The sequence below is a fragment of the Equus przewalskii genome, chromosome 1, assembly GCF_037783145.1.
Source record: "Equus przewalskii isolate Varuska chromosome 1, EquPr2, whole genome shotgun sequence".
Taxonomy (NCBI): Eukaryota; Metazoa; Chordata; class Mammalia; order Perissodactyla; family Equidae; genus Equus; species Equus przewalskii.
In genome coordinates this window covers 552,345-576,474 of record NC_091831.1, presented here as the reverse complement: position 1 = coordinate 576,474, position 24,130 = coordinate 552,345, and the positions used below count along the sequence as shown (strand labels likewise).

The 24,130-nt window shown below is 49.5% G+C and overlaps 1 protein-coding gene across 7 annotated transcripts in view; it reads right to left on the bottom strand.

The window, feature by feature from the left end:
• Positions 1-221: 221 nt before the first annotated feature.
• The window catches only part of TUBGCP2 (tubulin gamma complex component 2), a 32,540-nt gene continuing 8,631 nt past the window's right edge, over positions 222-24,130 (bottom strand). For 5 of the 7 annotated variants that reach the window (XM_070630938.1, XM_070630953.1, XM_070630945.1 and 2 more), the window contains exons 5-18: positions 23,143-23,302; positions 17,954-18,161; positions 17,425-17,624; positions 16,806-16,995; positions 9,765-9,910; positions 7,995-8,175; positions 7,129-7,309; positions 4,560-4,732; positions 4,135-4,263; positions 3,500-3,620; positions 2,519-2,662; positions 1,776-1,904; positions 799-962; positions 222-672 (exon numbers count right to left, since the gene is read on the bottom strand). In XM_070630938.1, coding sequence (XP_070487039.1) covers positions 537-672; positions 799-962; positions 1,776-1,904; positions 2,519-2,662; positions 3,500-3,620; positions 4,135-4,263; positions 4,560-4,732; positions 7,129-7,309; positions 7,995-8,175; positions 9,765-9,910; positions 16,806-16,995; positions 17,425-17,624; positions 17,954-18,161; positions 23,143-23,302 — 2,262 coding nt within the window. In that variant the 3' untranslated portion in view covers positions 222-536. Of the gene's footprint in view, positions 673-798; positions 963-1,775; positions 1,905-2,518; positions 2,870-3,499; positions 3,621-4,134; positions 4,264-4,559; positions 4,733-7,128; positions 7,310-7,994; positions 8,176-9,764; positions 9,911-16,805; positions 16,996-17,424; positions 17,625-17,953; positions 18,162-23,142; positions 23,303-24,130 lie in introns of all 7 variants that reach the window. The other 2 variants (XR_011543225.1, XR_011543226.1) reach the window with 1 other exon arrangement.

Sequence of the window (24,130 nt, the reverse complement as noted above, 5' to 3'; positions counted from 1 at the left end):
TGACGCAAGCTCTCCAGCCCCGGCCAGGCTGCAGGACCAGGGGCTGTGCTGCCCCCTAGCGCCCAGAGAAAACCCAGCCCATGGTCGGAGGGACTCCTGCTGACTTCAGGGAGTCCAGCCCCGTTCACCTGGACCAGGTGTGGACACGTGACACCAGGCCCAGACCTCGTCCCCTGCACAGCACCTAAACAATTATTTTGATGTTGCTCAAATGCCACATGTTTTCTTTCACTTTGTCTTTATTTGAGACCAAAGAAAAAAAATCACAGAGAGGGAAGCTGCTCTGTTTAAGAGAGCAGAGCAGCAAGGTCACAGACACTGCTCTGGTCTGGGCGCAGGTCCAAAGCGAAACACGGCCCTGGGAGCCGGGATGAGCTGAGCGCAGACAACACCCAGGCTTCATGTTTAAATGCTGACAACACACAACACACGTGTTTCGGGAATATCTGACTAAAAACCCTGAATGTATTCCTCCGTAGCACTGCCAGCACCTACGTCCTTCCTTCAGTTGGGGAGGGGGTAGGGCCCTGAGGGCCTCACTGTGCGGCCACGGCCACCCTGGGTGCTGGTGCGGGGGGGCCGCGTGGAATGGCTACTTGAGGGGTTGCCGTCTGGCTCCGCTCTGCAGACAGGCGCTCCAGGCGCTCCGTGTAGAAGCCATTGAAGTCGAGCCTGTGGGGAAGACAGGGGTGGAGGTGAGAGAGCAGAGGGGCGGGAGAGCGAGGGAGGCCCGGGCCTGCAGTGAGCGGGGTGGGGACCATGACGGGCAGTGGCGTGGGTGGAGAGCTGCCCACCCACCTGGAGATGACGCTGGCCATGCCCTGCTCGCAGTCGCTGGTGCTGTAGATGCTCAGTCGGGCCAGAAGGTCGAGCAGGTAGGCTGAGAAGTTCTTATCAAACTTATTGATGGTGGCCTCGAAGCTGGAGGCCAGCTGAGGAGCGTCCACGTGCTCGGCCAGGTACTGGAAGACACATTAGCGTCATGAGCCGGCCTGGCCCCTGGGTCTCGGCACGACTCTCCAACGGCTCAGCTGTCCCTCTCCCCCCTTTTTTTTAATAGAAGAATGGTTTCAGGAAGTTTTCGTGTGATAAACGTAAAAATTACAGCATCTTAAAGTTCCTGAGACCACAGGACATAGAGACACGACTGGGCTGCTGGCGCCCTGCTCCTACCGCCAAATGGAACCTTGGGTTTCCTTTCCGAAGCTCAGGTTTTCAGGCTATCGCTTGTTTTCTCCTGGCCTCCTCTCAGCAAGGGGAACGGACTGGGGACGTGGGACAGTGCCTGGGCACCTCCAGAACTGGAGCTGGTGCCACCGGGCCCATGCCCCCGATCCGTGCCCATGAAAGGACACACGCCTGCACCCGGTGAGCCACCTGACACTTCTAGTTAAGAATGGATCCTTATCGTGCTGACAGCGAGGCCCATGGCCCCGTGCCTGCTAAGCGCCAGGCCCTCTGCTGGGCGTCCCCACGGCCCCTCCTCACCCGCTCTACGGGGCATCCCTGCGGCTCGCCCTCCCCACAACACCCACTGTGGATAACTGCAGCCTCGCCCTGGAGTGCAGCAGGGCTGAGGTTGGGATGAGGGGGTAAGGGAGATTCTCTCTGGCTTGTGTTTAGAACCTAATTTTACAACGGTCTTTTCTGAATCACAGGGAAGACAGAAAAGAAGGGATGGTAGTGAGTTTGGTTTTGAAGTGTTGCAATCCAAACACCATGTCACATCTGGTCAGGAAGGAGGGTCTTCTGGACTAACCCACGAGGCCACACACCTTCCTGGCCAGCTCCTTCCTGGTGCGCTCCTCGGCCCGCTCGGCTTCCGTGGGCGGCCCCAGCATGGTGCCGTGCTCCAGCGTCAGGCGACCCAGCTCACTGTCTAATTTCATGCTCTGTGTAAACCTCTTGGGGTCGGGAAGAAATGCTTCTGTTAGCTACAACCCATTCGCTCCAGATGAAATGTTCCCCGCTCCTGTCCGGGACACCCAGGAGGCTGAAGGTGGGAACAACCAGCTGCACCCTCACAATTTCCAAGTCTGCCTGTCACACGGCTCAAGAGCTAATTTTTCTAAAAATAGTTTCCTTCCATGGTGTTTCCATCTGGGAACCTGACATGGCTCCTAAGTGTCTACTGAATCGGGTTCATGCGCTCCCATCCCCTCTGTGATCAGCCACCACATCGCGGGCTCTGCCACCTCCCACACGCTCCCACCAGCTCCTCCAAACCAGACCCCCTACCTGTGCCTGGAACCCCACCAGCCCCCACGCAACCCCTTCTGCCTCCTGACACTCTGTAGCATCACCTTGGGGCAACTGTTTGTAACAGGTGTCCAATAAACACTTAACTGAATCCAAGAACTCAAGTTCTGATTAAAAAAAACACAAGGTGTCCATAAAAAAGCCTCGGACAGAGACACTGCAGCCAGCGGTCCCTGCCACAGTGCTGCGTGGGGTTCAAGGCAGGACACGCCCAGTGACAGCGGGAAGCAGGCGGCACAGGCAGGGCAGGGGCACGCACCTGCATGCAGTTGGTGAACATGACGCACACAGACATGAGCTTGGAGAAGACCTTGAGCAGCTCGGGGTTGGTCAGCATGCAGTCCTTGAGGCAGTTGTCCAGGAAGCTCGTGTGGTGCCCCAGCACGTCGTCGATGTTGGAGGCCTGCAAAGAGGGCACCAGACTCTTCTCTCGGAACAGCTTCACCAAGAGAAACTCAACACGAGCGAGGCTTCGGTTTTGGCTACTTCGTACACTTCTGTTTTGTTTCCATTTTTTAAACAATCCTGTGGTCTTTTGGGGGGAAACTTCAAAATACCACTAAAAGAAAATGATACTAAACGTGCCACCAAAGGTCCAAAGTGTTGGTTCCTAAGGACAGAAAGCAAGGAGGAAATACTACTACTTGCCACTTTCTGCTTCCGGCATTTAGTGCGATTGAGATTTCCAGCTGACAGGTTCCAGAGGGCCTGAACGTGCTGCGGTGGGAGTGCCGGCCCTCCACCTCACAGGCTCAGAGCTCCCTCGGAGGGCGAGGCACCCACGCTGTTCAAACAGCTCAACTCTGGGGGAGCGCGGCGTGCAGCAGTGGACCTCCCCCCGACACTCACACACGTGCTTACGCTCACATGCTCACTCACGTACACACACTTACACAAACTCACATACACACACCTTATCACGGTGGGAAGGACAACTGCTCTGTGCACGTGCAGAGAGCTTTGCCTGTTTCTCCTGACCAGGCACTGAGACCACACTGACTCCCTGCCGGCTCCCTGAGCCGCCACACTCTGACTGCTCCCCAGGAGTAGTGGGAGCAGCGCCCGGGAGCCTCCCTCTCCACACGAGGAAGAAGAGTGCAAAGCCCTGGGACCAGTTCCCTGCACTTCCCTCCCTGACACCTGACCCAATGCTTTCCTCTCTGAAGACCCTAATTCATGAAACACACCCTGGTTGGTAGAGAGCCTTTGAAACATTAAGATACATTAAGCTGTAACTCACAGATTTCAGGTTTTTCTCCAGGATATGCCAGGTTGGTTCCATCACTTCAAACATCATATAGTACTGAATATTCTGGACAAAATTAAGCATTCGCTGTCGCAGAGTGAAGGCACCAGCAAACCTGAGCGAGCGTAAAGACAGTTTCAGAGGAGATGCAGAGCTGGTGTGTCCACAGCGTCTGAGAAGCACCACCTGCTCCCCAAGTTGTGCAGGTGCTGTCGTCAGGGCGCACCTCTTCCGGGCACGCCGCTCACGACACCGGCTCACACCCAGCACAACCACACCTGGGGCCACAGACCGTGTGCAGTGCCTCTGGCTTAGAGAGAGTGGTCTGCCAAGACCACGCACTCCAGTGTGCCAGGAGGAGGAAAGAAACAATCCCAACCCCCGAGGAGCTCGAGGTCCTCGAAGGGCTCATGCTCAGATGGACCTGCTGTCCTGCAGGTCTGTGCAGAGGGCTGGGGACAGAGCCAGTGTGCCCTGTGGTCAGCAAAGGCCCTGCACTGCCACACAACACAAGAAACAATGTGGATCTAAAAGCTACTAATGAGCGTTATCACATCGCCTTTTTCAAGGTGTGAAGAGCCAAGCCATCCTGCTGGAGGGAAGCGCCCTTGAGCGCAGGAAGGGCGTACCACTTGGCAGAGTGCAGCGAGCCCTGCTTGGCGGTCTTGTTGCTGACCCACACGTTGCAGAGCTGCCGCTCCACATGCTTGCAGTAGAACATGTGCCTGAAGAGCATCTGATAGCGAGTCAGGGCTTTCCTACAAAGAAGGAGAGAGGCACGTAAGGTTCTGACTGACACCTCGTGCTTATTGCTGGCACCAGACGTCATAAACGAGGCTTGTGGCACAGAGCATGGACCAGGTTGCGATGTCACCAACACAGTTCTGCCCCCAGGCTGCCATGCAACCTGTGACCACTGGACATGACCAGGTGCGGAAGGCTACCCTCAACGCTCTGTAAAACGAGGTAGTCGCTGGGCGGGGACAATCCTTTCTTCCTGGAAAACCTGAATAAATATCTACTGAGGCCGGCACCCAGAGGGACCAAGGCTCACCTGTTAATAATCAGCGACAGGGGCCACTTTACAACGTAGTCAAAAGAAAAGGCCTCGAGGCCACTCAGCGAGAGCTCGGTGGGGTCGGCATGGACCATCGCCTTCTCCTGCTTGGTCTCTATGGCCAGAACCCTCAGAAGCTGAGTGATGAGGTCATGAGGCATCAGATCAATCTTGGGGAAAGAGAAATAGAAAGGATCAGGTCCTGTCCCACCTCCGCACCCTTGCATCAATGAGCTGGAAGAGCAAATCCAGGACGCAGGTAAGTTCCTCTAAAGTCAGATTCTAAATCTTGGAGCCTGGCTTAAGAAACCAAACATCCACTGATAAATCTTAATTCAAAAATTAAATCACATCCCATTAAAGCAAAAAAGAAAAGCAGAGTTCCTTTAAAAATACCCCCTGATGGTATAAATGAGAAGCCTTGTACAAGGGCAAGTGAGGAAAATCTGAATCCTTCAGGTTTAAACCTTTTACCACAATAAGCACCAGGCCCAGGTCAAAAGATGAGGCACGTCTGGTGGAATATGACAGATATGATGGGCAGAGTGTCCTGTCCACACATCATGTAGACACATACAAATTTCCACACATTTATTCAAATATTCATTAAGGGCCAACAACATACCAGGGACAGCGTGAAAGAGTTCCTATAAATCAATAAAAAGAATGACACAATCAGAAACAAGGGACAAGAACCACAATGAAGGACAAAGGATAAAGGAAGAAGAAACACAAATAGCCGATGGGAAGACGGACACGCCGAGTGTGCGGATGACAGCCCCTCCTTAGCTGGTCCGCAAAGAGCAGATTCGAGTAAGATCAGTCTTCTTGTACAATGGCCATATATTCTGATCCAATAATTTCACTTCTAGGAATTTAACCTATAAAAATACTCCCACACTGGGCCAGCCCAGTGGCGCAGTGGTTAAAGTTCACATGTTCTACTTCAGTGGCCCGGGGTTCACCCCTTCGGATCCTGGGTGCGGACATGGCACCACTCATCAAGCCATGCCGTGGCAGGCGTCCCACAAATAAAACAGAGAAGGATGGGCACGGATGTTAGCTCAGGGCCAGTCTTACTCAGCAAAAAGAGGAGGATTGGCAGCAGATGTTAGCTCAGGGCTAATCTTCCTCAAAAAAAAAAAAAGTACTCCCACACCTAACAACAGACCCTAAAGCATACGAAGCAAGAACTGACAGAGTCAGGAGGAGAGGCGTTCCGCAGTAACAGTGGACGACTTTCACACCCCACTTCCAACAGCGGCCAGACCACCGGATGGAAGGTCACTAAGAGAGGACTTGACCAGTGAACCAGCTGGACGTCCACAGGACCTTCCCACACACACTCTCCTCAGGTGCACACAGAACCCTCTCGGGAGAGACCACCGGGAGGCCACAAAACACGCCTTAGAGTCCACAAAACTGAAGTCACGTGAAGCGCTCTATGATCACGACGGAATGAAGTCAGAAATCAGTAACAGAAGGAAAACTGGGAAATTCACAAATACGTGAAAATTAAACACTCTTAAAAACAAATGGGTCAAAGAAAAAGATCACAAGGGAAATTAGAAGAAACCTTGAGTCAAATGGAAATGGAAACCAACGCACCGCAACTCAGGGAACACGGTGCTGGGAGGGAAGGCACAGCTACAAATACCCGCATTAAAGAGAAGAATGATCTCAAGTCGATAACCTAACTTTAGAAAAAGAGCAAACTAAACCCAAAGCTAGCAGAAAGAAGGAAATAAAAAAAGACTAGAGCAGAAATAAACAAAATGGAGAAAGGAAAATGGTAGAGAAAAATCAAAGAAACCAAAAGTTAGTTCTCTGAAAGATCCACATAACTGACAAAACTTTTAGCTGCAGTGACTAAAAAAAGAAGACTCAAATTACTAACAGCAGAAACGAAGGCAGGGACATTACTGTCAACCTAAGAGAAACAAGAATGATCGTGAGCACTAATTCCTACCCCAAGCCCCAGCTGTGCACAAATCCCAAAAATGACTCAAGAAAGGAAACCTGAGCAGACCCGAACCAGTGAGGAGAGGGAAGAAATCATCCAAACCTCTCCACAAAGCAGAGCCCGGAACCAGCTGACTTCACCGGTGAATTCTACCAGATGCTGAATAAGAATTAAAGAATTGACCCTCCCGGAACTCCTCCAAAACACTGCAGAGGAGGGAACGCTTCCAAGCTCCACCTATGAAGCCAGCATCACCCTGGTAGTGAAGCCAGACAGACACATGAAAACCACAGACCAGCATCCTTGACAAACACAGACACCAAAATCCTCAACACGACGCTGGTACACCGCATCCCGCAACACACTAAAAGGACCACACACCGGGACCAAGTGGGATTTATTCCTGGGACACGAGGACGGCTCAACATATGAAAACAAATCACGCTAACAGAAGGAAGGAAAAGATACATGATCATTTCAACTGAGGAACAAAAAATATTTGTCAGGGTTGGTTCCCACCCTGTTTTTATGTCAATGTCTTTCTCAGGCAGCTGCCCCACATCTTTAGGAGTAGGCTCCCAGGCAGCCCCTGGCCACGCCCACCTTAAGGTCATCCTTGAAGGGGTCCGTGTTGGCTGTGCTCATGCGCAGGGCCAGTTCCAGCAGCGCCTCCAGGCGGGTGGGTGTGATGTCATCCACTGGCTTCTTCAGCTCCTCCTCAGTGAGGTCCATGAAGTGCACGAAGAAGTCCCCCTGGTCCATCAGGAAGTAGCGCTTGATGGACCTGCCAGAGCGGCGAAGGCGAGAAGCAGACGTCAGTGAGGCTGCCTGACACGTGCAACAGCCTGGACTCTCAGAGAAACAAGGGCAGGTGACTGATGCAGAAAAGGCACGTGCACGCAAAGGGTTCCCACCAAAATGAGCGGTCTGAATGACGAGGTGGGCGTGCTAAGGATGTCACCCACACTTACAGTGCCCTGAGCTTCCAACCAGGAATTATGTTTAAACAAGGGGGCACTAGCAGTAAGCTTAAAACTAGCTGAAGAGAACAGCTCTCAGGCAGGGACACAGGACCACGGAGCCAGGATGTGGCAGGAGGAGATGTTGCCAGAAAGGAACTGAGGAGGGGGTTGCAGATGGGTCACTGTATGGAGCACTGAGGAGGGCTCATGGCCCCAGGCAGGGAGCAGGGCTGGGGAGCCAGGGCACCTCAGACAAGGTGACAAGGGCAGACGCTGCCCTCTGCTGGCCCCTGGGGAGGACATCCCTGCAGATGCCAGGCAGTAAGGACCGAGGTGGGATGGTCACAAATGTGCCCGGTTCCCAGGGGGGAGACAACCTGGCGGCATGCTCATTTTACAAACGACTAAACAGAGCAGCTGAAGGGAAGTCCTGCATCTTGGGCAAACACTCTGCACACGGTCTGCGCCGTGCAAGAGGCGAGCAGCTGTTCACAGCAAAGAGCACACCTCAGGTGCGCCACGAGCTCCTTCTCCTCCATCAGGAAGCCCAGCAGGACCTTGCTGGCGTAGTTGAAAGCCTTCTCGATCTGCTCCACGTACGCCCGCTCCTTCAATGTGTAGATGATCTCTTTGGCCACCGGGCAGGTGACATCATGACCACACTCTCTGACCACATTGAGGTATTTTCCTGAAAAAGAGATGCAGGGAAGATTAGAATTTTTATTGTACGTACAATAAATCGCAGGCCTGAACCTCAGATACCACAGCCCAAACGCTAGCCAGAGAACTGGAAAGAGCAGACAATGCAAGAACGGTCCTAGAACCCACTTTACACAGAGAAACACAACTGTCATCTCTGAAGGACAGAAGCAGTAACTGCTGAGACTTGCTAGGCTCCTTCTCCTGGATTTTTCTAATCAGACCACAGAAACAATTTCAAAAAGCCTCATGAGAACCAGACTCTAAATCATCTCCCAGCCCTGCCCCAAACAGCTCAGCTCTCGGAACCAGGCCAGCAGCGTGTCTTCCAGCAGGTGCCACACACATTTCTAAGATGGGTTCCTGACCCACGTGGGGATGACTAAGAACACTCCCGGCCCAAGGGGGCCTGTGTCCTTGTCTGTTTTCCTGTATTGACACTGTGATATGCTAAGAAACACATATTTGACCTTCGTCCCCGGCTCCTGGTGCTGAGCTCCTAAAACCCTCAGGTCTCCCAACTGACGGTGAGAGGAGCATCCTGTGCTACTCGTCAGCCCCTTCCAACAGCTCCTGAGTTCATGGTCATGACGAGACTCGTGTGTGGCAGCCCCCAGACAGCTCCAGGACGGGCTGGGGGCCAGAGGAACCAAGCTTGTGATCAGCGGGCTACACTTCTGGGGACAGGAGAGGGGCTGGGAATGGATCAGTCACCAAGGCCAACGACCTCATCCATCACGCCTGTGTCATGGAAACTCCACAAAAACCCTAACAAAGGGGTCTGGAGAGCTTCTGGGTTGGTGGACACATCACCTGTCATGAGGGTGGCGCATCCCCACTCCAGGGGACAGAGCTCCTGTGCTGGGGACCCTTCCACACCCACCCTGGACCTCCTTATCTGGCTGTTCACTGCATTCTTTACTACACCCTTTACAACAAACCGACAATCGATAACAAGGTGCCTCCCTGAGCTCTGTGAGCCAGTATAGCAAGTCATTGAGCCTGAGGAGGAGTCATGGGAGCCCCGGTTTGCAGCCAGGCCAGAGAGAAGTGCGGTGGCAGGGACCTGATCCTTGTGACGGGTTCTGAAATGGGGGCAGTCTTGAGGGACTGAGCCCTTGACCTGTGGGGCCCGCGCTAACTCCAGGTAGTTGGTGTCAGGACTGAGTTAATTTGTAGGACAGCCAGCTGGTGTCCACAGAGAACTGGCTCTTGGTGTGGAAAACCCACACCTCTGGCGTCAGTGTTGTATATAAAAAAAGTTTTTGTTTAAGTGGTAACAGAGTTCTCGAAACAAAACAGTAAAGAGGAAGAAAATGCACGTGAGAGACACCTCCTAGGTCAGGGAACAAAGCGAAGCCCAGCAGAGCGCACAGGAAGCAGACAGACACTGCCCAAGCAAATGAAGGCGATCTGCGCCTCAGCACTTGCTGTGTGCACAGTGGGGTGCCCGCCCCCGGAGAGGGACGCGATGACCAGGCACAGGACAGAGGAGGCATGCCCACATGCCCAGGAAGGCGGGGCCTGGGGTTTAAGGCCTGCTGTGTGCCCCAGGCCACCTCTGCCCCGCGGTGTCACCTGTGCTGAGGATCTTGCCCGCCATCTTCTGCAGGAAGGACGGGATCTGCCGCTGGACAACGGTGTACCTCTGGTCCCAGTACTTGTCATTGTAATCCTCCTGGATCTTCTCCTTCCGAAGCTCGTGCTCCTCGACCATGAACTCGCTGGAGACAGAATACTCTTGGTAAGGAGCAGGTTCTCGAGGTTCTTGAGGATGACACGCAGAAGGGAGGCTGTGTGCTGCCCGGACAAGCTCGCCCTGCACACAAATGCCCCCCAAGCACAACCGCCTGCATGAGCGCCCCCCAGAGCACACCCACCCCACATGAGTGCCCCCTGAGCATACCCCCTGCACAAACACAGCCCTCACGAGGCCCCCCGCCCCCCGCACAAGCTGAGAGCACAACGGAGGCACACATGGTGCACAGGGCTCCACGGAGCCAAGCACAGCCTCTCTACAGCCAGTTCTCACTTATGAGTTAAAGTAAACCCCCAGCCTCCCTCTGGCGCAGGTTCAGAGAACTCAGCCCACACAGCTGGAATGGGAAGGTGATGCCCCTTATTCCACCCCCTTCCTGGAATCTAGCATTTCCTTCCATCATAAATGTGGCAACAAGACGGCGCTCACATCAGGGGTATGTGCGCCCGGCACCAACAGAGACCAGATGCCTTCGCATAGTGCTTCAAACCTCCCTCACGAACACCAGGACTTGGGAGCTGCATTCCTTATTAAGCCCCTCCTCACAGATTTTGTTTCGGTCGTTATAAAGAAACACTATTTTTAGACCACAAGTTTATTTTTAAAATATTTTGACAAATATATATCAACATAATAGAACTCTTTGTAAGCCACCATGTTTTGCTCTGTGTATTTAAATACATCACACTGAGATGGGGGCGGAGCAAAATGGCGGGGTGAGCTGACCTGGGATTCTCTCCCCTCCAAAATACAACAAAAGATTGGAAGAACTGAATTTCAGAGAATAAACATAATGCCAGCTCGTTAGAGACCTACAATACCAAGAAGGCGGAGATCATAACCTTGCTTACACCCTCGGAGGCGCCAGAACGGTAGGAGAGAACATCGCTCCCTCCCCTAGAGTCTGCGATCGCTTGGGCGCGGGTGGGGAAGGAGCGGGGGAGGGGCCGCGTGACGGGGGGATCATCCAGGACTCCTGCCGCCGATTCAGTGGAGACCCGCTGATGGGGGGAAAGCTTCCGTCCGTGGGGACCCCATAAATCAAGGGCCTTGGGAGACCGGAGAACAGAACTGATCTGAACCCAGACCAGCGCGTGTGAGTAACAGCCTCTCCCCACCAACAAAGCGAGTGGGCGCAGCCATCTTGCCCCAAGGTGGAGAGCTAACACGCCGCTCTCGACCCCCATCTAGTGGCGACAAGCTGTAACTGCAACTGAATTCTACCACCATGCGAAAAAACCGCTCCTCTACCATCCACCAATTTATAAAAGCCCCAGACCAGAAGGAAAACAATAAAAACACAGAATTAAGTCCTGAGGACTTGGAATTAGGTAAACTAAGTGATAATGAGTTCAGAGCAGCTATAATCAAAAAACTCAATGAGGTAGAGAGAAAGATAGAGAAACAAGCCGAGTTCTGGAGTTACTTCACAAAGGAGATTGAAATCATAAAGAAGAATCAAACAGAATTACTTGAGATGAAAAACACAATGGACCAGATGAAACAGAATACGGATCCCTGAATGCCCGTGTAGACAACATAGAGGAGCAAATTAGCATAATAGAAGACATCACGCCATGGTGCCAGACAGAGGAAGAAAGAGAACTAAGAATTTAAAAAAAATGAGGAAAATCTCCGAGAGATAATGGATTCAATGAGGAGTAAGAACATAAGGATCATAGGAATTCCCGAGAATATGGAAAAGGAAAATGGAGCAGAAAGTGTGCTTAACGAAATTATTGAAGAGAACTTCCCAAATCTAGGGATCGATGGAGAAATGTGTGTAGAGGAGGGTTTTAGATCTCCTAGATTTGTCAATGTAAAATGTAAAAAGAGCTACCCCAAGGCACATAGTAGTAAAGTTGGCAAAAAGGAATGATAAGGAAAGAATACTCAGGGAAGTAAGGAAAAAAAAGAGAATAACCTATAAAAGAGCCCCTATCAGACTGTCAGCGGATTTCTCTACAGAAACCCTACAAGCTAGGAGAGATTGGAGTGATATATTCAAAGCTTTAAAGGATAAAAACCTTCAGCCAAGAATACTCTATCCAGCAAGAATTTCCTTCAGATATGAGGGAGAAATTAAATCTTTTCCAGACAAACAAAAGTTAAGGGAATTTGTAACTAAAAGCCCTCCATTACAAGAAATCCTCAAGAAGGCTCTCATACCTGAAAAAAGCAAAAAGGGAGAAAGGGGACACAATCCACAGACTAGGGAGACCGATGGATAGAACCAGAACAGGATAGCAAATATTCAACTATAGCATTAGGGTAAAGGTAAGGAAACTACCAAAACAAGGACGATCTTAGCACTCTAACTACCAATTAATAAGACGAGTTGGAATAAAAAATGAAAATAATTATTTAGGAGGGGAAGAGCAAAGGGTCTAAATCAGTATTGGTCAAGTAAGTAAGAGACCACCAGAGAATAGACTATATTATACACGAGATTCTAAATACAAACTTCAAGGTAGACACTAAAATAAAGTACAGAACAGAGTCACAAATCATAAATAAGGAAAAATCTAAGAAACCCAGCATAAGAAATTGCAGTATTAAATGGGTACTCTAAAGCAAACAGGAAAAGAAACGCAGGAAAACAAGATAATGAGCGACAGATTAACAGCACTAAGTCCACATGCATCAATAATCACTCTCAATGTGAACGGATTGAACTCTCCAATAAAAAGACACAGAGTGCAAAATGGATTAAAGAACACGATCCAACAATTTGTTGCCTCCAGGAAACACACCTCAGCCCCAAGGACAAACACAGACTCAGGGTGAAGGGGTAGAGGACAATACTTCAAGCAAATAGCAAGGAAAAAAAGGCAGGTGTTGCAATTCTCATATCACACCAAGTGGATTTCAAAATAAGACAGGTAAAGAGAGACACAGAGAGACAATATATAATGATCAAAGAGACACTTCATCAAGAAGAAATAACGCTTATAAATATCTATGCACCCAACACCAGAGCACCAAGATTCATAAAGCAACTATTAACAGACCTAAAGGAAGATGTTAAAAACAACACAATAATAGCAGGGGACCTCAACACCCCACTCACATCAATGGACAGATCATCCAGACACAAAATCAGCAAGGAAATAGTGGAGCTGAATGAAAAACTAAAACAATTGGACTTAATAGACATATATAGATCACTTCACCCTGAAAGAGCAGAATACACATTCTTCTCAAGTGCACATGGAACATTCTCTAGGATAGACCATATGTTGGGAAACAAGGCAAGCCTCTACAAATTTAAAAAAAATTGAAATAATAACAAGCACCTTCTCAGATCATAGTGCTATAAGGCTAGAAATTACTTACAAGAAAAAAGCTGAGAAAGGCACAAAAATGTGGAGACTAAACAACACACTACTGAACAAGCAATGGATCATTGAAGAAATGAAAGAAGAAATAAAAAAATACCTGGAAACAAATGAAAATGATAGCATGCCATACCAACTCATATGGGATACAGCAAAAGCTGTATTAAGAGGAAAATTCATCGCAATACAGGCACATCTTAACAAACAAGAAAAATCCCAAATAAGCAACCTTAAAGCACACCTAACTGAACTAGAGAAAAAAGAACAAATGAAGCCCAAAGTCAGCAGAAGGAGAGAAATAATAAAAGTCAGAGCAGAAATAAATACTATTGAAACGAAAAAGGCAGTAGAAAGGATCAATGAGACAAAGAGCTGGTTTTTCAAGACGATAAATAAAATTGACAAACCACTAGCCAGACTTACGAAGAAAAAAAGGGAGAAAGCTCAAACAAACAAAATCAGAAATGAGCGAGGAGAAATAACAACAGACTCTGCAGAAATACAACAGATTATAAGAGAATACCACAAAAAACTATATGCCAACAGAATGGATAACCTAGAGGAAATGGATAAATTCTTGGACTCCTACAATCTCCCAAAGCTCACTCAAGAAGAGGCAGACAATTTGAACAGACCAATGACAAGGAAAGAGATTGAAACAGCAATCAAAAACATCCCAAAGAATAAAACCCCAGGACCAGATGGCTTTCCTGGGGAATTCTACCAAACTTTCAGAGAGGATTTAATACCTATCCTTTTCAAGCTATTCCAAAAAGTTAGGGAAGATAGAACACTTCCTAACACATTCTATGAGGCCAACATCACGCTGATACCAAAACCTGACAAGGACACCACGAAAAAAGAGAACTACAGGCCAAAATCACTGATGAACATAGATGCAAAAATTCTAAACAAAATTTTGGCAACCAGAATTCAGCAATTCATCAAAAGAATCATACATCAGGATCAGGTGGGATTCATACCAGGGACACAGGGATGGTTCAACATCCGCAAATCAATCAACGTGATACACCACATCAACAAACTGAGGAATAAAAACCACATGATCATCTCAATAGATGCAGAGAAGGCATTTGACAAGATCCAACAGCCATTTGTGATAAAAACTCTGAACAAAATGGGCATAGAAGGAAACTACCTCAACATAATAAAGGCCATATACGACAAACCCATAGCCAACATCATACTCAATGGGCAAAAACTGAACGCCATCCCCCTGAAAACAGGAACGAGACAAGGATGCCCTCTATCACCACTCTTATTTAACATAGTACTGGAGGTCCTGGCCAGAGCAATCAGGCAAGAAAAAGGAATAAAAGGAATCCAAATAGGGAGGGAAGAAGTGAAACTCTCACTGTTTGCAGACGACATGATCTTATATATAGAAAACCCCAAAGAATCCATTGGAAAACTGTTAGAAGTAATCAACAACTACAGCAAAGTTGCAGGGTATAAAACCAATTTGCATAAATCAGTAGCATTTCTATACTCCAGTTAATGAACCAACAGAAAAAGAACTCAAGAATACAATACCATTCACAATCACAACAAAAAGAATAAAATACCTTGGGGTAAATTTAACCAAGGAAGTGAAGGACCTATATAATGAAAATTACAAGGCCTTTCTGAGAGAACTGGATGACGACATAAGGAGATGGAAAGACATTCCATGTACATGGATTGGAAGAATAAACATAGTTAAAATGTCCGTTCTACCTAAAGCAATCTACAGATTCAACGCCATCCCAATCAGAATCCCAATGACATTCTTTACAGAACTAGAACAAAGAATCCTAAAATTCATATGGGGCAACAAAAGACCCCGAATTTCTAAAGCAATCCTGAGAAAAAAGAACAAAACGGGAGGCATCACAATCCCTGACTTCAAAACATACTACAAAGCTACAGTAATCAAAACAGCATGGCACTGGTACAAAAGCAGGTGCACAGATCAATGGAACAGAATCGAAAGCCCAGAAATAAAACCACACATCTATGGACAGCTTATCTTTGACAAAGGAGCTGAGGGCATACAATGGAGAAAAGAAAGTCTTTTCAACAAATGGTGCTGGGAAAACTGGAAAGCCACATGTAAAAGAATGAAAATTGACCATTCTTTTTCACCATTCACCAAACTAAACTCAAAATGGATCAAAGACCTAAAGGTGAGACCTGAAACCACAAGGCTTCGGGAAGAAAACGTAGGCAGTACACTCTTTGACATCAGTAATTAAAAGGATCTTTTCGGACACCATGCCTTCTCAGAGAAGGGAAACAATAGAAAGAATAAACAAATGGGACTTCATCAGATTAAAGAGCTTCTTCAAGGCAAATGAAAACAGGATTGAAACAAAAAAACAACCCACTAACTGGGAAAAAATATTTGCAAGTCATATATCTGACAAAGGCTTAATATCCACAATATATAAAGAACTCTCGCAACTCAACAACAAAACATCAAACAACCCAATTAAAAAATGGGCTGCAGACATGAACAGACATTTCTCCAAAGAAGATATACTGATGGCCAATAGACACATGAAAAGATGCTCATCATTGCTGATCATCAGGGAAATGCAAATCAAAACTACACTAAGATATCACCTTACACCCGTTAGAATGACAAAAATATCTAAAACTAATAGCAACAAATGTTGGAGAGGTTGCGGAGAAAAAGGAACCCTCATACACTGCTGGTGGGAATGCAAACTGGTGCAGCCACTATGGAAAACAGTATGGAGATTCCTCAAAAAATTAAAAATAGCACTACCATACGATCCAGCCATCCTACTACTGGGTATTTATCCAAAGAGCTTGAAGTCAGCAATCCCAAAAGTCCTATGCACCCCAATGTTTATTGCAGCACTGTTTACAATAGCCAAGACGTGGAAGCAACCTAAGTGTCCAGCGACAGATGAATGGATAAAGAAGAAGTGGTACATATATACAATGGAATACTACTCAGCTGCAAAACAGAACAAAATCATTCCATTTGCAATAACATGGATGGACCTTGAGAGAATTATGTTAAGTGAAATAAGCCAGCGAGAGAAGGACAATCTGTGTATGACTCCACTCATATGAGGAATTTAAAATTATGGACTAAGAACAGTTTAGTGGATACCAGGGGAAAGGTGGGGTGGGGGGTGGGCACAAAGGGTGAAGTGGTGCACCTACAACACGACTGACAAACATTAATGTACAACTGAAATTTCACAAGATTGTAACCTATCATTAACTCAATAAAAAAAAATAATAATAAATAAATAAATAAATAAATACATCACACTGAGGAAGAGCCCACAGACCTCAGGAGACCGTGAGGGAAGCCCACACAAAGGAGGGAAAGAGCCCGATTCGAGACAATTTTAATGTCCTCCACACAAGAGAATAAAGCTGCTGAGGCGCAGCCAGGGGGACGCGGCCTCCCTGGGCTGCACGGCTGCACGCGGACATGCACTCCTTCAAGCCCAGACTTGTCTCGTCACCCCCCGAGCCTACCTGTATGGGTCATTAATTATTCCTCTGTAGATCCACTTTTCTAGAATCTCAAAGTAGGGCACGCTGGCAGCCTTGGTGAGGTACAGGCACAGCTCCTGCGCCTGGCTGTCGCCCGTGTAGTTGAAGCTGCGGTCGTGGAGAAGGCTCAGGGTTGAGCCCCCGAGACACTCGCCTTTATCCACCGAGGTGGCTGCAAGGAGGAGGAGGTGGCACTGAGTGCTGAGATGGGGGTGCCCACGGCTCTCCTGGCTGCATCATGACAGACGGACTAGAACCTCTCAGCTCATCTCTGACCTCCTCATGGGGAGAGGTGCTTCTTTTCTGGGATAGACTCAAACTATAAGGCTGTAGTTGCTACCTAAAGTTTACCAACGAGAGCTTCCAGAGTTTTCCTCCTGCAAATTAATAAAACATGAAGCAACACAGGCTTTGGCCTCACACCCCTGATGTCCAAAAGTAAGAAACGAATGACTAGCACCCTGGCCCGAGGTCCCTCCCACGACACTACCCATGTCTCCTCTGCACATGCCACGAACCGTTCCACCACGGAAACGGCCTGCGTGCTGCCCAAGCCCCCAGCGGCTCTCCTGGCCTGGCTGAGGTGCTGGCAGGCGCGTACCCAGGGAGGCCAGGATGTCCACGGTGCGCATGGCCGGCTGGATGTAGAACCAGAGCTTCTGCAGTGACAGGAGGCCTTGCCTCTGCAGCTGCTCCAGCTGTGTGACCAGGATCAGGTACTCCTTCACCAGGGTCCTCATGGCAGCTGCCAAGGCGTGGTTCACCTGCCCATACTCGAAGGAAGACTTCTCTTCAATGAACCTACGAGACAAGGAAGCACTGGGCACTCTGGAGAAGGTGAGAGCCACGTCTTCAGCTAAGAGGTCACATGTTCCAAGTCCCATCCACAAAGTGGAAGCAAACGACCCACTCAAGCTCTTCTCCCCAGAGGGAACTCTGGGACACTGGGTTCCCTGCACTTATCCCCAGGCCTTTCAAAATTGTGCCAGGAGTGAAGGTGGGTCTCAATAAGATGGGGACTTTCCTAAGAAGGGGACTTGAATGATCTTTACGGGCACCCAGTGTGATTCTGGGGGCTGAGTACGTCTGAGAAGGCCAGCGTCCAGCACCAGGTCCCATCTGGCACCTACCTGGTCACAGTGGAGTAACTGGCAGCCACCGGGAGGATCCTGTTCACCAGCTCTCTGATGGACAGGTCCAGGTTGGGGTCCACAAGGAACGTCCGGCTCTGCCTTCCAGTGAGCGGCTGGGCAGTAATGTACCTGCCATCCACACCCACCAGCACGTAGAGCAGGTCCTCCACGACAGCCGACTCCTGGGAGGCCAGGGGCAGCGTGCCTGTGGGTGCAGACACCGGCTGGGGCCATGGAGCTCGCCTCCACACCTCCTTGTTCCAGCGACCCCCAATGGAACCAACTCACTAGAAGTCATACCCTCACTCATCTTCCTCTGCGTAATTTCCTCAAATATTTACGACATAAAAATTAAGTGGCTCATTTGGCTCTGACTGACCCCACTGGGCACCAAAGGCTGAGATTCCAACATCTCAGGAGGAGGGCGCTGGCCGCCAACAGGCAGGTGGAGCAAATAAGCTCCCTGCGCTCAGAGAAGGCCGCCGTCTACAAGGGAAGCTCACAGTTTAAAGAGCCGTCCTCACAGCATTCATGACAACGTGCTAAGTCTAGGTTGCCCCGGCATAAAAACGAGGTTTTCTTTAAAACCTTTAAAACAGTGACCATCTCTACCAGATGCACACAGCACGAGGTGGTTCCCTCACGACACCTGACGGGCTCAAGGGCAGTCACAGGCCATGGACCACGGCCACCCACCACACGCCTCCCGGCCCAGGTGCTCCCTGCCTCTCAGTTCACAGCCCCAGGACAACCCCCGGGGTCCTCTTGACACCTGCTGGGATGGATGCCACGCATGGGGAGGCACAGCAGCACCAGAAGAAAGCTCTCTATGAAACTGCTCCCAACCCGGCTTTGCACGGAGGGCCCTGCGGGGCGCCTGTGTCAGCCCCAGGGCACCCCAAAACCAGGGCTGGCAGATCGGGATGGCACTGCACCACACACTGTGCAGTTTACAAAAACACTGCTGGCATCACACGTCTGCACACTGCAGGCCTGCCTGTGACAGCAGGACATGTCTCTGAGCACCGCACCTGCACCCCTCACCTGCCAGCATGGTCCCTTCCCGAGAGCATCAGCAGGGCTTCAACCAGGGTGATCCTGGGATGTGAAGTAAATGGTGCGGCAGGAGGTGGGCCCCACCATGTCACCATCCTGCCCCCTGCCCTCTGTCACACCCTGGTCCCACACCACAGGCCCCTGGCACGGGCATCCTCCATGCATCCCTCTGGCCTTGTCACCCGTCAGACCTTTCCTGTCCACGCTCAGACCCATGTCATCAGTACAGTTGTCCTCGGCCCGCCCTTCATCTCCACCTGGTAGGACCTCACTGGTGGGCCTACCTGCATTCTCAGCATGGTGTGCAGCGGCCGCCTGGTGCCACTCCCACCTCTCAGTGGTCATTTGTGCCTTCCCTGAGTGCCTTCCTGGAGCCAAGGCAGGCCGTCAGGGTGAATGCCCTCACTTGCACGTACGCCACCCTCCCTGAGGGCCGTCTTATCCCTCTCCTCCTGCCTCTGCCCTGGCAGGGCATGTCCTTGCTGCAGGCTGGGCTGTCCCCCCATGCGCTGTGGCCACCGGGTACCCCCTCAGGTCCCGTCCCTTTCGTAAGTCTTTCTGTCTTCTGGCTCCTCAACTGGCTGTCTTGTCTATGCCAGTTGGTTTAGTGATTCTCGTCTTTGAAATCCCTGCCCTGACCCACAAGCCTGTCTGACTACCATCCTTGTCCCTAAATCACAAGGGCAGTCGTCTCTGCCTCTGAACCACTTGGGTGTGGCCTCCACGCAGCAGCCTCTGCCAAGATCCCCAAGCCTCGAGCTCCGCAGACACAGGTGGTTTCTGCTCAACATCTTAGCAGCGCCGCGCACTGGCTGTTGCCGCTTCCCCAGCCTTTCTGGACGTTCCTTTCCCGTTGGCTCCTTCTCCTTCCACTTTGTCTTCCGGATCTTCGGGGTCTGCCCTTGGGTCCCTCCACGGTTTCCTTCCAGGTGACCTCATCTGTTTTAAGGAATCAGGTACCCATGGTGTGATCCCAGATCCCTATCCCTAGCATGTCTCTCCTGGATTTCGGGCTGGTGCAGCCATCTCTGTTGATCTCCACAATGGGGCTCCAGACCTTCCCCCTCCATTCTCTGCATGGTGACTGGTCCTGGAGCTGGGGGTGACACCTGTGTTCACTTCCCACCTGCTGTGCCAGCCTGCTGCACACCACCAAGATAGTGCTTTCCAGACAAGGATGCTGGCCCAAGGTAACAGTGAGGTCGCACGGTGTGGAGCTGACACACGTACCTGGCAGAGTGAAATCATATGGCATTTTTCTCCCTTTGACTTATTTCACTTAGCACAATGCCCTCAAAGTCCATCCATGTTGTTGCAAATAGCATGGTTTTGTCTTTTTTTATGGCTAAATAGAATTCCGTTATATACAGATACATATGTATATATATGTGTGTGTGTGTATATATACATACATATTCATCCTTTGATGGGCACTTGGGTTGCTTCCAATTCTTGGCTATTGTAAACAATGCTGCAATGAACATATGGGTGACAACATCTTTACACATTTGTTTTCATGTTCTTTGGATAAACACACGGTAGTGGGATAGCTGGATCATACAGTATTCCTATTCTTAATTCTTTTGAGGAATCTCTATACTGTTTTCCACAGTGGCTGCACTAGTCTGCACTCCCACCAACAGTGCACAAGGGTTTCCTTTCTCCACATCCTCACCAACACTTGTTACTCTGTCTTTTTGATACTAGCCATTCTAACACGTGTGGGGTGATATCTCATTGCGGTTTTGATTTGAATTTCCCTAATAACCAGTGATGTTGAACATCTTTTCATATGTCTGTTGGCCATCTGTGTATCTTCTTCGGAGAAATGGCTATTTATATCCTCTGCCCGTTTTTTGATTGAGTTTTTTTTTGTTGAGTTGTATGAGTTTTTAATATATTTTGGAAATTAACCCCTTGTCAGGTACAAGATTTCCAAGTATTTTCTCCCAATTGGTGTGTTGTCTTTTCCTTTTGTTCAGTTTCCTTTGCCATGCAGAAGTTTTTTAGTTTGATGTAGTCCCATTTGTTTATTTTTCTTCTGTTTCCCTTGCCTGAGTACACATAGCATTCAAAAAGATACTGCTAAAACCAATGTCAAAGAGCGTACTGCCCGTGTTTTCTTCTAGGAGTTTTATGGTTTTAGGTCTTACCTTAAGCCTTTAATCCATTTGAGTTCATTTTTGTATATGATGTAAGATAGTGGTCTACTTTCACTTTTTTGCACGTGGCTGTCCAGTTTTCCCAACACCATTTATTGAAGAAACTTTCTCCATTCTATGTTCTTGGCTCTATTGTCAAAAATTAGCTATCCATAGATGTGTGGGTTCATTTTTGGGCTCTCGACTCTGTTCCACTGGTCTGTGTGCCTGTTTTTGTGCCAGTACAATGCTGTTTTGATTACTATAGCTTTGCAGTTTGTTTTTTTTTTTTTGAGGAAGACTGGCCCTGAGCTAGCATCCGTGCCCATCTTCCTCTACTTTCTATGTGGGACGCCTGCCACAGCATGGCTTGACAAGCAGTGCGAAGGTCTTCACCAGGGGTCCAAACCGGCGAATGCTGGGCCACCAAAGCAGAATGTGGGAACCTAACCAGTGCGCCACTGGGCCGGCCCCTTTGCAGTATATTTTAAAACGAGGGAGTGTCATGCATCCAGCTTTGCCCTTTTTTCTCAGGAATGCTTTGGCTATTCAGGATTTTTGTCGTTCCACATAAATTTCAGGACTCTGTTCCATTTCCATGAAAAATGTCGTTGGGACTTTGATAGGAATGCATTGAATCTGTAGGTTGCTTTAGATAATACGGACATTTTAAATGTTTATTCTTCTAATCTTCCAATGAACATGGAATATCTTGCCATTTTTGTGTCTTCGATTTCTTTCAACGATGTCTTAAAAGTTTTCACTGTACAAGTCTTTCACCTCTCTGGTTAAATTTGTTCCTAGGTATTTAATTTATTTTGTTGCAATTTTAAATGGGATTGTATGTCTTTTTCTTTTCTAACAGATCCAAACACAAGCGCAACATCACCACAGAGGCCACGACAGGAGGAATCACACCCCCCTGGGTGCTCAGGTGAGCCCTGCTGACAAGGATCCCCCAGGGTCTCATCTGCCACATCTGCATGCCAGAGCGCCCCTAGGGACACCCTAGCCCCTCACCTCCAGCATTTGGGGCCTTCACCCCACAGTGTCCCCAGACCCCGGTGCCCCTGGGAAGCCCTGCCCACCTTGCTTGTCGGCCCTTCAATACAGCCCCTGGCTGACTTTAGGCTCAGTGAGTGTGACTCCCATGAAAACTTTAACAGTTTGGATCACCACTGAAAACAACCATTCATGTGCCGCATGACGACGTTTCAGTCAATGACAGTCTACATGTACAACAGTGGTCCCGTAAGATTAGCACCTAGGTGTGTAGGAGGCTATACCACCTAGGTTTGTGTAAGTACACCCTGTGATGTTCGCACAACGACAAAATAACCTAACTAGGCATTTCTCAGAATGTATGCAGTTGCTAAGCGATGCAAGGCTGTACAGAGTAGATGGTTTTCTACACCTTTTCATTAACTTGAACACAGGTGTTTGTGTCTCTAACTACTGCACACAGAGCCACGGTGATGCAGGAAAGGAAAGGGCACCGAGGCATTTCCTCTCCACCATGGACCACGTGCCAGGAGGACAGGACATGGCAGGCATTCCACATCCTTAACTGGTGAGGTCTGGCTTTTAATCTATGAAAGTACTTGTGAATTGTGAGATGCAGCCCTAGTGTGCACATGCACACATCCCCAGATGCCCCTCAATCCACCTGAACTCGACACACACGGGCCAGGACCCGTCACTACTGCAGCAAACCTGCCACGGTCACGTGCTGCTGTTGGAAGTGTCCGAGGGTCTGCACCAAAAGGTCAGAGAGCCAGTCACTGGTAAACTGGTACAGCACAGCTGTCAGCAGGCATTGTGCATCACCATGTGACCAAGGGCAGCAAAGGGCCTGGGTGACAGCCGTGATCACCCGCCTGCTGCGGGGCTTTGGCACGTCACTCACATTCTGCCCTCCCTGCTGAGGCATCAACATGAATGCATATGCCACGAAACCCCAGGGTGTTAAGACATAAACGCATCACGTACCTATGGGCACAGCTGTGTCTGTATTTAAGCCCGAGCCAGAGAGGAAGTCCCCGACCAGCATGGGTCTCTCATACACCCACGCTGGGAAGACAGGGAGGCGCTGGCCTGAATTTTTTTTGTTCTGCTTGTCTCGAAGCATCTTTCTTGTAAGTTCCAGAGACTAGTGAGGATTTTTAAAAACAACAACAGAAAAATTTAGTACAAATGCTTAAAACACACACATCTATGGCATTGAAAGTCAACTGCTGTGCACACAAGGGTTCAATAAATACGGGTGGACATGAAACGAATGTCTCTGGGCCTGTCACAGTGCAAGGCGCTGGAGATGAGAGAGACAAAGGACCCAGGCCCTCATCAGGGTCTGAGCCTGTGCGGGGCCCACAGTCAAGCAGGAACACCAGAGAAGGGCTGCACCTTGCCAGAGCAGCCGATTCTCTGGAACACCTGTGCACAGTCTCAGTCGCTCGCTCCTGGTGGCTCCAAGTCCACACATGACCTGCAGGGTGAAGACAAGGCCCCAGGGACAGATGGCTGGAGAAGGGGCGCCCCAACTGATCCCCTTAGGGCCAAGACGTTGATCAACGAGGCCACACCGGGAAAGGCTGGCTCCTGGCATGTGCACAGAGCAGTGGTCCTCCTGCGGGACCAGCCGCCAGTGGCAGACCAGGGCGCTCGGCAGCCTGGAAGCACCGACTCAGGGGTGGTCAGTAGGACGGGAAAGTGCAAACTTGGTTTCCTTGTCTGTCATCACAGGGTAGTGCCATGAGGACAACGCAAGGGGCTGGGCATGCCAACCAGCACCAGCTGTTGTCCTTGTCAGAGCTGCCATGGTCAACAAGCACACACTAAGCTCAGACCCTCAGGGGGATGTAGCTCCGAGGGGGCTTAAAGGCCACAGAGACAATACCATAAGAAGACAGACTTATGTCAGAGACATGGCAGAGGGCTGGCTCCGTGGACAAGCGGTTAAGTTCACGCGCTCCACTTT